The sequence below is a fragment of the Botrytis sinoallii genome (assembly GCF_014898435.1).
Source record: "Botrytis sinoallii strain Bc 23 chromosome Unknown BSIN_024, whole genome shotgun sequence".
NCBI classification, from domain to species: Eukaryota; Fungi; Ascomycota; class Leotiomycetes; order Helotiales; family Sclerotiniaceae; genus Botrytis; species Botrytis sinoallii.
The window spans coordinates 203,055-216,043 of record NW_024066051.1 but is presented as its reverse complement, the minus strand read 5'-3'; the positions used below and the strand labels follow the sequence as shown (position 1 = coordinate 216,043).

General features: G+C 38.6%; 3 protein-coding genes across 3 annotated transcripts; 2 read left to right on the top strand and 1 right to left on the bottom strand.

Annotated features, from left to right (window-relative positions):
- Positions 1–1,876: 1,876 nt before the first annotated feature.
- EAF02_010127 (uncharacterized protein) lies at positions 1,877–3,414 on the bottom strand (the record flags this gene model as incomplete). The annotated part of the gene is made up of 4 exons (XM_038906175.1): positions 1,877–1,922; positions 2,203–2,393; positions 2,466–3,095; positions 3,151–3,414. The coding sequence occupies 4 exons, from the start codon at positions 3,412–3,414 to the stop codon at positions 1,877–1,879; spliced, it is 1,131 nt and encodes a 376-aa protein (XP_038753902.1).
- Positions 3,415–5,728: 2,314 nt separating this feature from the next.
- Positions 5,729–7,201, top strand: EAF02_010126 (uncharacterized protein; the record flags this gene model as incomplete). Its single annotated transcript, XM_038906174.1, has 4 exons — positions 5,729–5,747; positions 5,823–5,967; positions 6,021–6,556; positions 6,606–7,201. 4 exons carry the CDS (start codon positions 5,729–5,731, stop codon positions 7,199–7,201), a joined length of 1,296 nt encoding a protein of 431 aa, XP_038753901.1.
- A 3,009-nt stretch (positions 7,202–10,210) lies between these two features.
- Positions 10,211–12,230, top strand: EAF02_010125 (uncharacterized protein; the record flags this gene model as incomplete). Its single annotated transcript, XM_038906173.1, has 3 exons — positions 10,211–10,244; positions 10,316–11,151; positions 11,222–12,230. The coding sequence occupies exons 2-3, from the start codon at positions 10,838–10,840 to the stop codon at positions 12,228–12,230; spliced, it is 1,323 nt and encodes a 440-aa protein (XP_038753900.1). The 5' UTR covers positions 10,211–10,244; positions 10,316–10,837.
- Between the last annotated feature and the right edge of the window lie 759 nt (positions 12,231–12,989).

Here is a 12,989-nt window from a genome sequence, read left to right as displayed (position 1 = left end):
CAAGATAATAATACAATATAATCCATCCATCGGCTTGGCAATTTCCGGCCCCGAACAAGAGAAGAATCTAGAAGAAAAAAAAAGTCTATCTAACGTGGTTTATCACCGAGTGGGCCATATCACCGAGTGGGCCACTTTCACCTCAATTCACACCTTCAAACCTATATTATTCAACAACGATTGAATCAATTGATTAAAACTATTAAGAATCTAATAATCTAGGATCTATTATATTATTTTGACAGATTCTTGTATTATAACCTGTCTTTCCGCATTTATTACAACATCAAATAGAAAGTGCTTCCCTATTAGAATTCCTCTCTTTTTGACGCTCATCACATTGAATCTGAATATCAATCTTTTACTAAGATAATATATCAAAAGCCTTTTATTCAGTAAGTATTCCTTCTTAATACAATTAGGTTTTTTTTTGTATATCAATATTTACTTAATACCTCATTTGTTTTTCGAAATATATGAATCTTTGTATTCAAAAGTGTATTCTTATAAGCTAATCTCTCTATACCTTTAGCTAAAGCTAATACAGTTTCGAATATAGGTATAGAAGAGTTTGATTAATATCGAGTTATTCAAGATTTTATTAAAGTTGATTAAAAAAAAGCTTTAGTTGGATTGTAAGAAGTTTGAGAGATTTATTGATTTAAATCGAAAGAGGGGGGGGTAGGTGTACAAATTCGAATATCCAATTTCGAAAGTATAGTATTAGGATTAAAGGGTATTAAATCTATTCCTCTGAATCCTGATTTTATATTCTGAAAGGTGATTGATTTTTTATATATAGTTTTAAAAGCTATAAAGAATTCAATCTTCAAAATATAATTAATATATATCTTGATAAACTTATCAATTTGATTATTATATAAATGTTTCAGATTCCTAATTTACTTTTGCCATATCTTTTGATATTAGTAATAATTATTACTATAAATATAATCCTTATTATAAAGCCTGTTTCATTGAAATTATAGAAATCGCTATTCAAAATACTGTATTTTGTTTTATATTTGTAATCACTCGAAATCAATCTTCAATAAGCTTAGGATTTTTGTAGAGAGCTTTTTGGAAATTATAAATATAATTAAAACGTATCTTTAATTCGATTCGATATTATATAAATCAATATACCTAAAGCTTTCTAATGTATTTCGAATTCCTCGATTTAAAAATATAATTCATTATATCTTTTATATTCTTAATATTAAATGGAAATCCTCTTGAATCCATATCAAGTATATATTCAATAATTATATTCTCCTCCAATTCTATAATCTTATAGCAATTCGCTCGAATCTCTATATATAGAGTTAAATTGTTTATTCTATAGCTGATTATTATGCAAAATATATTATATAGCTTAGTAACCTTTCGAATACTTAATTTTTTATCTTTTTGAAAAGTTTTGATGGCTAAAAGTAAATATACTTCTTTATTTGTAGATTCCATAATAAATGGTTGATAAAACGCATATTGAATATAAAGAGTACAAATTGAGGTGAAAGTGGCCTACTTAGTGATATAGCCCACTCGGTGATAAACCACGTTAATTGAACAAAAATTGGAAGAAATGTAGTACAAGCACGGACTCGAAGATCGTTTCTGTTCTCGAGAATCCTGATAAGACATCCTCCCCTCCGCATGTCGATAACCCCGCTTGGTAAGGCTTTGTGATGTAACATTGTACAGATAGGAAAATTAGGGCGTGAGAACTCGATCCTTCGGATGAACAAACACCGACTGACAGCGATGGATGCTCGGAGTTCGAAATGCCTACTGAAGCAGGCCGTGAAATTTCTTTGGAGAAATCATACCCATATGGATGGAATAGGTAGATGACGCACGTATAACGTTCGCCACTTTATTTCTTTGGTTGGGTTTTGTGCTTGATCATTACCATTGAATATCTAATACATGAACTTCGTTAACAAGAATGTTTGACATTTGACATAAAACCAATTTAAGATAAATTCATGATTGACACCCCAACACGAACTCGCATGATAGATATTAGTCTTTAGGGGCAGACTTTTAAATAGTCTGACACCAAGAAATGCGTGGAAGACGGAAAAACGGGTGCTGGCCGCTTACCGCTCGCCAAGAATTGTCCGGCTAGGATCCCCGAAAATGGATGATTTGGAGTTTGCCCAAGGGAAATTGGAAGACAGAAAAGGGGTTCAAACTTACGCAACAATTCCAGCAATTGCAATCAACACACCAATTACTGATTTATCGCCCACAGCGCGTCCAGAAGTCATCCATCCAAGAGCGACAATCGAACATGTTTTGACATGGCCAACAACAGTACTCGAGACGGGACCCGTTTGAGCAATAATGAAGAATTGTGACAAATTAATTAGACATGCAAAACCGCCCGACTAGAAGATGGAGTGATTAGCTGACATTGCAATTTGCATATACGAGTTTAACATTAATACGAGAGCACATACCATCAAAATCATAACCCATCGGTTGACAGGCACCTCCGCCCAAACAGGGAAAGTGTCGACGAATGGAATAACGTAGAGCAACATGAAAGCTGCTAATGGTGCTTGGCTAAATAATAATTGCATGCTGTTGACTTGCAATTTCTTGTGGTAACTGGCGATCCATACTGTGTAGAGAGAACTGGCGAAAATTCCAGAGAATGCGAAGATGACCCCTAACGTACTGGTGGTTTGGATATTGGCATCAGCAGCAGGCAGTGAATCGTAATAAGAAACCATTCCTACACCGAGACAAGCTGGTATCAAAGCATAGATCGCATTCCTAGGTAAAGTGGATCGGTACAAAACGAAATTCATAAGAGCGACAGTTGGCGTGAGGAGAATTCGAGCTACTTGGTAGAAGGTAACTGTCGAGAAGGCAAGAGATAAATTCGGTAGGATGACATTCAATGCCATGGAGATGGCGAGTGGAAAGATGTCCTTGACTGCAATTCTTTTGGGTGTGAAAAAGGCGAACCGTGGTCGCGAGAGTGTGAAGAGCGTCAGCCATGTTACTGTGAAATGGAAGGCAGCAAATGTGAGTTGTGCGAGTTTCAATGAAGGATCTGAAAAGATTGCCTTGTTGGTGAAGACCTGAGAAATTGTTAAGATTTTTGTGAGGAAGTTCTAGATGTCGATAAAAACTCACAATACCAATTGTTGCAAGTGTATTAACCACCATCCAAATTATTGAAGATCTCACAGAACTTTCCGGTGCCTTTGGTTTATCTTCTGGTGGTGGCGCAAGTAAATCTGCTCGTTCAATGTCTTCTTCCAATTCCTCTGGAGTCCTTAAGTTGTAGTCTCCATCCTGTGAACCCATCAAAGCACGTTTTTCGGTCTTGTCGTCAAATCTCTCTTCCGTCGACGCAGAGCTGATAGAAGCCAAACGATCCGTTGATCTTTCCGCCATGATTCAAATCTTGGTATTTTAGAATATCAAGAGACGTGTAGAGAGTTGATCAGATTCAACGGTATCCAAAAGAGATGGTCAATTAATTAGAATGTAATATATATTAATGTTGAAGGGTGGTCGGAGAGGACAAGAATTTATCATGGCATAGAATCCCGAGTGAGCTCTTCAGGGAAACTTTCAGCTAGTTCGTCCGGAGACAAATGAATCTAATATCGAAAACAGCCTTGGAGTGATAAAAAAAGCTCACCAGCATTTTATTAATATTACTTGGAATCACATCACTGGGGTAGCTAGCAGTTTAAACAATTCGCATGGTACAACTGCACCGCAAACATGCCTCGAGCATGCCGACTTTACAATTGGAGTGGACACAATTTGGGTGCCCCCTTTGGTGGCTAATTCTAAAACATGCCACACTTATGATTGAATGTAGGGGTATTGTAGATTAAGGTCCCTAGATACCTACCTCGAGCCTACCTAGGTAGTTGTGATGATAGATCGGATAACAAATCAAAATACACTCCTAGGGAATAAACTTCGGCTACATTTTTACCATGTAGATCTTTCCCCTCTTCATGTATGGAGTCTGTTGTGCTTGAGTATATCTCCTGGGTGTAACTATTCGATTGAACCGTGGTGTCGAGATCTTTTTGATGCTGGAGATCCATTGGAACCCTAGAACCCTCCCCTCAATTGTGAGACCGCGTAATCGACGTCGTTTGGTTTGAACTTCTGTAACAATCTCAAATCTTAAACCTTATATTCCTACTCAATTCAGTGGATACCGGAGTCCATGTTAATCCCATAAGGATTTTCTGCCCAAGGCTCGGACATACATACGCGTCCAGCAAGAGTAGATGATTTGTGAGCCTCTCTAGTGATTGATCTAGATGGAAAATAAGAAACGAAGAAACATCTCATCTCAGATAGATTATATTGGACAGAGTATCTAAAGTATGACAGATCATGTAATCAATCCATCAATCATATGGATATATCAGAATCCTTCTTCCTTTCCATGGTGGCTGAGATCTTGTATCATATTCTAAGAGATCTTGATTGGAGCCCTGAATTGACCCCTATCGCAAAAGGCTGATTAGTAATCTAGATTCTCCATATCACCAGGTACCTATCCATAATGGATATGATGTACGATGGAAGTGTGGCTTGAGTTCATCTGTTCGCGGTCTCTCCTCGCTGATCTCTCTTGACAGCTCGTCGTCGTGTCTCGTGTGTGTCGAATAGCTATCGGCGATTGGCGATTGGCGATTAGCTATTGGCTATTGGCTATTGGCTATTGGTTATCTGATATACCGAGTAAAAGACATAATAGCACAGCATTGAGTACGAGAAACCTAGATATCCATCGTCAAACATTAGCAGAGTATCTCAAATATGCTGCTTTGCTTTCACTCAAGTAGATGCTGAAGTAAGGTGTCCTTCTCCCTCCTCCCCCCTCCTCCAAAACTCCTTGCTCCCCACTGTAAGAACGTTCTTCCCATACAAGCTCTCATGTCCGTATGCACTTACCTACATCAGCAAACTGAGCGAAGACGACTTTTTGCCCAGGATGAAGTCGTAACTTGTAACTTGTAACTTGTAACTGATCATTCTATTAGTGCTGAGATATTAGCTTCCTTCGCTAGCCAGGGTGAACACATCATGATCCATGCACTTGAATCCGTTCAAACCACCATGCAGCCCACTCAGCCCACTCAGCCCACTCAACCCACTCAACCCACTCAACCCACGTTGACAACTAAATAATCACATCCTCAAGGGCATTCAAACATGGGCTTATTACTTTCGTTTCCAGATCCGTTCATACAACAAATCAGATTACATCCCATCCATGGCAATGAAGATAATCCAGAAGAAATTCCGATTCCGTCTCCCACCATCTCTCCCTGCAGATGCCGCCATTTACCAATTTCGCTCTCGCTCTCATTCTCACGCTCACGCTCACGCTCACTCTCACTTGCATGTCCTTTTCATCATTTAAAGCATAGCATGGTTTAGGATTGGATCTACCACTGTTGCAGTCTTGCTTTTGCTAAAAATTTAATCATAATCATATCTCCCTGCATTTGCCAATTCGTCTGGTCTCTTACACATTCCTTGGCTTTTCTTCCTGCAGCCTCCTTAAATAATAAAGCTCCTCCAAACCCTCCTTGCGCATTCTTGGACCCGGCGAACATCTGCTTGTGTTTTCGTATATTCAATCTTTCCAATTCCAATTCAAAATCATCTGAAACGTCTACTTTCTTTCCAATCGAACTTTCGAATTTGCGTATATCGTCCTTCAAATATAATGGCTGCAAACGGTACAGGTAGGAATCCTCCCAGTACCATTTATTCCTCTGCCATTGGACCCAGAATCATTCACTAATTCGTCTCACTCACAGCTCCCTCTTCTGCCAATGAAGAGCAGAACAAATTCTTCGAAGATTTCGGCGTCTGGAAGGAAGCTCCTATACTTATAGGAAGCACCAAATTTACACCATTGCCAGATGTTAAGAATATCATGATTACGGGAGGAGCGGGGTTTATGTAAGGACACATCTGTTTGTGCAGCACAGAACGGATTTTTAACCTTTTATTAGTGCGTGTTGGCTGGTACGACATTTGACATTGACATACCCCGATGCTTATAATATTGTTTCTTTCGACAAGTTGGATTACTGTGCTTCATTGAACAACACCCGGGCACTCAACGACAAGCGCAATTTCACCTTCTACCATGGTGATATTACAAACCCATCGGAAGTTGTAGACTGCTTGGAACGATACAACATCGACACAATCTTTCATTTCGCAGCACAATCTCATGTTGATTTGAGTTTCGGAAATTCATATGCTTTCACACATACAAATGTTTATGGTACCCACGTTCTTCTCGAGAGTGCCAAAAAGGTTGGGATCAAAAAGTTCATTCATATCTCTACAGATGAGGTCTACGGAGAGGTCAAGGATGATGATGATGATCTTTTAGAAACCAGCATTCTGGCACCCACAAACCCATACGCTGCGAGTAAGGCAGCAGCCGAGATGCTGGTTCATTCTTACCAGAAGAGCTTTAAGCTACCTGTGATGATTGTACGCAGTAACAATGTTTACGGTCCACATCAATACCCTGAGAGTGAGTACTTGAGTCAAATTCTTGATTTTCATGGCTGACAATCAAATAGAAATTATTCCAAAATTCAGTTGTTTACTCCAACGTGGACAACCAGTTGTATTACATGGAGATGGAACTCCCACCAGAAGATATCTTTTCGCTGGTGATGCAGCTGATGCATTTGATACTATTCTTCACAAGGGCACAATTGGACAGATCTACAACGTTGGCTCATACGATGAGATCTCCAATTTGACATTGTGTTCAAAGTTACTCACATACTTGAACATCCCCCACAGCACACAGGAAGAGCTTCATAAGTGGGTCAAGCATACTCAGGATCGACCTTTCAACGATCATCGATACGCAGTCGATGGAACCAAGCTCAGACAATTAGGTTGGGATCAAAAGACCAGCTTTGAGAATGGAATGGCGATCACTGTTGACTGGTATCAGAGATTTGGCGAAAGATGGTGGGGTGATATCACCAAGGTGCTTACACCATTCCCCACAGTTGCTGGTTCGGAAGTGGTGGGTGACGATAACAATCCTGTTGAAGAGCTTAGAGAAGAGATGGTGGTCGACGCTGATGACAATATGATTTTGGGCAAGAAAAGGAAGTTGAATGGCGTTCCGGGTGGAGTGGCTCAAGCAGTGGAAGCATAGGTTATTTTGGTTATAGTCTCTGACCCACCTGCACTGCATTGATTGCACTTCAGCTTCTGGCTTGGTGGCGTAGAAAATGGATTGGTGATTGGTGATTTAGGGGGTTGGCTATCGGACACAATTTTAAAGCGTGCGTTTTTTATATTCCCCATGGGTAGACCTAGTTGATTGGTGGTACATCCATAGATGATGTCGATGTTAGAGACTTCTTTATGAATATTGGCTTGGGGTTTCTGGTTGGATTGAATGGGACTGGATTGATAAGTATGAATTAGGATATACTTGATCACAAAATAAAAAGATATCATTTTTTTTTTGGAAGAACAATCTTCGTCATCGGGTCTTTCTTGGACAAGGACTATCGAGTGAGTTTCTGGAATAAGCACATCTTCGGGAAGAAGCCTTTGGGAAGCGGAAGAATCTTAGAGTCTTAGTAAATGTAGGAGAGGAGAGCGGTGTATATATGTGTATGTATGGTATGATTGTAAGGCTCGAATATATATATATATATATATATATATACCTAGGTATGTATGGTCGTAAGACGATGGGGGTGATTTTTATAGATGGGTAGTCGATGGGGTTTGGTTGTTTGGGTTTCTGGGTTGGGTTTGATGGGATGAGATGGGATGTGTGGTGTGGAAAGTCGCTCGGTATGAGATTGGGATCTTTATTTCTATATACGATAGATAGTAGGTATTTGAACTTTGAATTGAGCTGTGATTGCAATATTTTGTAGTTATATAAATAGATAGTTGATAGTAGGTAGTAATAAGTAGTCGATTGTAGATTGTAGATAATAGGTTGTGGATAATAAGTAATAGATTGATAATTAATAATAAATGATAGATAATGTGGTTTATCACCGAGTGGGCTATATCACCGAGTAGGCCACTTTCACCTCAATTCATATCTTCAAACCTATATTATTCAATAACGATTAAATCAATTAATTAAAACTATTAAGAATCTAATAATCTAGGATTTATTATATTATTTTGATAGATTCTTATATTATGATTATCTTTCCGCATTTATTACAATACCAAATAGAAAATGTTTCTCTATTAGAATTCCTCTCTTTTTGATACTTATCGTATTGAATCTGAATATCAATCTTTTATTAAGATAATATATTAAGAGTCTTTTATTTAGTAAATATTCCTTCTTGATATAATTGGGTTTTTTTTGTATATCGATATTTATTTAATATTTTATTTGCTTTTCGAAGTATATAAATCTTTGTATTTAAAAGTGTATTCTTATAAGCTAATCTTTTTGTATTTTTAGTTAAAGCTAATATAGTTTCGAATATAAATGTAGAAGAGTTTAATTGATATTGAGTTATTCGAGATTTTATTAAAGTTGATTAAGAAAAAGCTTTAATTGGATTGTGAGGGGTTTGAGAGATTTATTGATTTAGATTGAAAAAGGGGGGGGTAGGTATACAAATTCGAATATCCAATTTCGAAAATATAGTATCAGGATCAAAGAGTATTAAACCTGTTTCTCTAAATCCTGATTTCATATTCTGAAAGGTAATTGATTTTTTGTATATAGTTTTAAAAGCTATAAAGAATTCAACCTTCGAAATATAATTGATATATACCTTGATAAACTTATCAATTTGATTATTATATAAATATTTCAGATTTCTAATTTACTTTTACTATATCTTTCGATACTAGTAACAATTATTGCTGTAGATATAATTCTCATTATAAAGCCTGTTTCATCGAAATTGTAGAAATCGCTATTCAAAATGCTGTATTTCGTTCTCATATTTGTAATCACTCAAAACCAATCTTCAATAAGCTTAGGATTTTCGTAGAGAGCTCTTTGGAAATTATAAATACAACTAAAATACGTTTTTAATTTGATTCGATATTATACGAATCGATATACCTAGAGTTTTTCAATATATTTCGAACCCCTCGATTCAAAAATATAATTCACTATATCTTTATATTCTTGATATTGGGTGGAAATCCTCTTGAATCCATATCAAGTATATATTCAATAATCACATTCTCTTCCAATTCTGTAATCTTATAACAATTCGCTCGAATTTCTATATATAGAGTTAAATTGTTCATTCTATAGCTGATTATTATGCGAAGTATATTATATAGCTTAGCAATCTTTTGAATGCTTAATTTTTATCTTTTTAAAAAACTTCAATGGCTAAAAGTAAATGTACTTCTTTATTTATAGATTCCATAATAAATGGTTGATAAAACGCGTGTTGAATATGAAGAGTACGAATTGAGGTGAAAGTGGCCCACTCAGTGATATAGCCCACTCGGTGATAAACCACGTTAATAGATAATAGATAATAAGTAGATAGATAGTAAATAATAAATAATAAATGATAAATAATAAATAATAGAGTAATAAATAGTAAATAATAGATAGTAAATAATAAATAAATAAATAGATAGCTAAAAGATATTGTAGTAAATATTAGATATGTTTAGTTCAGAATTTATAGTAATTAGATTGCGGGAGGGAGAGGCTCTTGGAGTAGTCGGTGCTGTATTGATTGATAAATCGAGACAAAAACCATACATACATCCCTAGTATGCATATATAGAGAATATCGAATTGTCCCAGGAATAGAAGAAGATGGACATACAGACATAAACACTAGAACCGCATTTCACCCAAACGAATAGCTACTCTTGACTACCCAGGTAATCCAACACCAAGGACATGGAGTTCTGGTGGATATCAATGGCCATTTCATACTTCGTACATACTGTTTTGTAGGTAACCAATTGGATGATTTGTAAACGGTAAATGGGGTTGATTTAACTTTGGTAAAGATGCTGATGGAACGATCCGTCACTACGTACCTGCTAGATTGTGGCTTATCATTGGGTTCCGGTGGAATTTATCCTTTCTTTCTCGGTATTTTGTGGGGTTTCCGCTGTCAACCTTTTTGTTTCTCCCAATAAGATAGGCTGGAAAAGCGTAGGAAGTACGGGAGTGCTACCATCCTGAGCACCTGGGTACTATTGTTAGTGTTCGAGGTAGTGTTAAAGTTTGTTCAACATGGGCTTCATTGGTCTGAACTTGTATCCTTTGGTAGAAGCTAACTCATCAACTAACTAGGGACCGCTACTAGAACGTCGGAGGTAACTGGAGTGAAGATAAAAAATAGAGCTAGCTGGCTGGCTATGCTATCTGGGTGCCTAGGTAGTAGCTAGCTAATGCAGTCGATAGACCTCAAATAGGTCACCGCTTTCGATGATCGGATCACAGGACAATCTTTGGTAACTTCGCAAAGTCTTGGTGGTGGGAGTGCGGAAAACGAAGTACCGTGCCATCTCTTGGGTTTGGGTCTGGGTTTGTTCATTGGAACGCGCGGATGCTTTTCCGGGATTTCGATTTCGATTTGGGTGCGTTTTGTTCGTTGGTCTCGGGAATCGAGCGGGTGAGGGAGAGTAGCATTGTGTTTTGTATCGTATCTTGCATCGACTTTGTGTACAATCCACTGAAGCAGAGGAGACGGGAGTTCGGGCGAATGCTGGATTCAAGATCGACATATAAATATTCATCACCCAATCGAAGGATATCAACGACGAGATCATAAAACACAACATCAGACGACACAAAAGGTGGTGGCTGGATTGAATGGTGAATTGGAGAAGGAAAAAGTCAATGGGAGCTGTTTGCACCAATCCCAAATCCATGGGGGAGCAAGTGGAGGAGGAAAATGGCAGAGGAAATAGTTCACCAGATGAGAATGAAAATGTTCCCGGAGACTTGAGATGTTCGGATGATGACAATGGTGTCCCACTGATACCAGACGACAATGATGAAGACGAAATGGAGAATGATGCGATTGCTGCGAGGGAAACTGTGCAGAAGGAAATTGAAGACCATAGAAGACGGGCTGCGTATACCAAATCTGTTTTTCATCATGCTCAAACGGATCGAGATACAGTGTGAGATCTTTATTTGTTATTTTTGCACTCTCTCTATAAATGTTTGCTAATACTTGTTCGACATTTATAGAAATTCCACTCGCTCCCTCTACGATTCAGATGTGGTATATTTACAACAACACGGTCGAGTTTATGTAGGAGATTATTATATGCCAATTGATGAGGAAGAACTCGATCGTTTACGCATCATCCATCAAATATATCTCCAGATCTTCGACAACCAACTTACTACCGTGCCTCTCAAATCTCCGACTCGCATTCTCGATATTGGAACGGGAGCTGGTGATTGGGCCATGGGAATGGGTGATCTATGGCCCTCGGCCGAAATCATAGGGACGGATATCGCCAAAGTCCAACCTACAGCCGTTCCCTTTAACGTCTTTTTCGAAATCGACGATGCGGAGGAAGAAGGCGGATGGACATGGCCTGCTAATGAGTTCGATCTCGTGCATTTGCGGAATATGGCTGGTGCATTTAGTAGTTGGGATCACATATATTCCGAAGCATTTATTCATCTCAAACCCGGTGGGTGGATCGAAATTATGGATTTTGATGACCATGCAGCTTTTCTCTCATTTTTCGAGAAAGATAGTCCCATGCCCGCCCTTCTGCACGCTTTAGGGGAAGCAGCGCGAATATCTGGACGACCACGTGGAATTGCACATCTTCAGCCGGAAAAGTTGAAGAGTTTGGGATTTGTAGATGTAGAAGTTAAGGAATTTGGGATTCCGATGGGTCCTTGGCCAGATGATAAAACGCAAAAGACGATAGGAAAATTATGGTTGGTGTCGATGTTGAGCGCGTTGGAAGCGTATACGTTGCGTTTATTAACGCAGGCTTTGGGGTGGGAGGAAGAAGAGGTTAGGAGGATATGCGTGTCTAGTGGAGAGGAAATGAGGAGGGTTAGTTTGGATGTTGAGAAGGCGAAGGGGTTGAAAACTGTGGCGAGGGTTTTGGTGGGGAGGAAACCGGGGTGGGAGGTAAAAGCTGATGCCAATGGGGATGGGGATGGGGAAAGTGTGGCGACGGAAACTCGGGCGATCAATGGTGATGGGAATATAAAATTGAATGGCGAATAGAATTCGCTCGCATGCATACTACTTTCGTCTACTAGTGTAGTCGGTAGTCGAAGATCTGATTTCATCTATCTATCTATCTATGCTGTACAGATCCGGGAGGCATCTTGTAATTTGATCATGGTTATAGTCTTCTCATTCTGGGTGGCATAATCTCTTTCAGCGAGCGAGCGAGTTAGCAAGCATGCAAGCGCGGCATTTTGATTTTAGAAAAGCATATACTTCACTTCACTTCACTTCACTTCACTTCACTTCACTTCATGACTGGAAGACGGATTACGATTTTAAGAATGGGCTATGATGAGATGGGCAAAAATTGATAGGGCTGGCTGTTTATTACCTTGGTGAGAATTGGAGTGAGGGGAGATGAGATGGAATGAATTTGATATAGCATTTGGGAATCAGGAATTGGGATTTAGGATTTATAATAGATACCCAGTAATAAGAATCACTGTTTGTATGTGGCTGGCTGGTTTGGTTGGATGGGTGTTGATTTTTGGTTCTTGGATTGGTGGATGTGAATTCTTGGTGCTACTGATCAATTTTGCTTATGTCTTGTTTTTTTAGTGTTTTTTTGGGTTTATATGAATGATCTCGGGAATACTTGTGGTTCTTATCTAGGGGATGAGATCTTGCTGATTTGTTCAGATATTATCGTGCTTATTAGTTGGTATGGTGAGGGGTGTATGAGTGTTGGTTCTAGTTGGTTCTAGTTGGGGCTTGAGGAGCTTCTGGGTTGCTTGGATGGATGGATGGATGGGT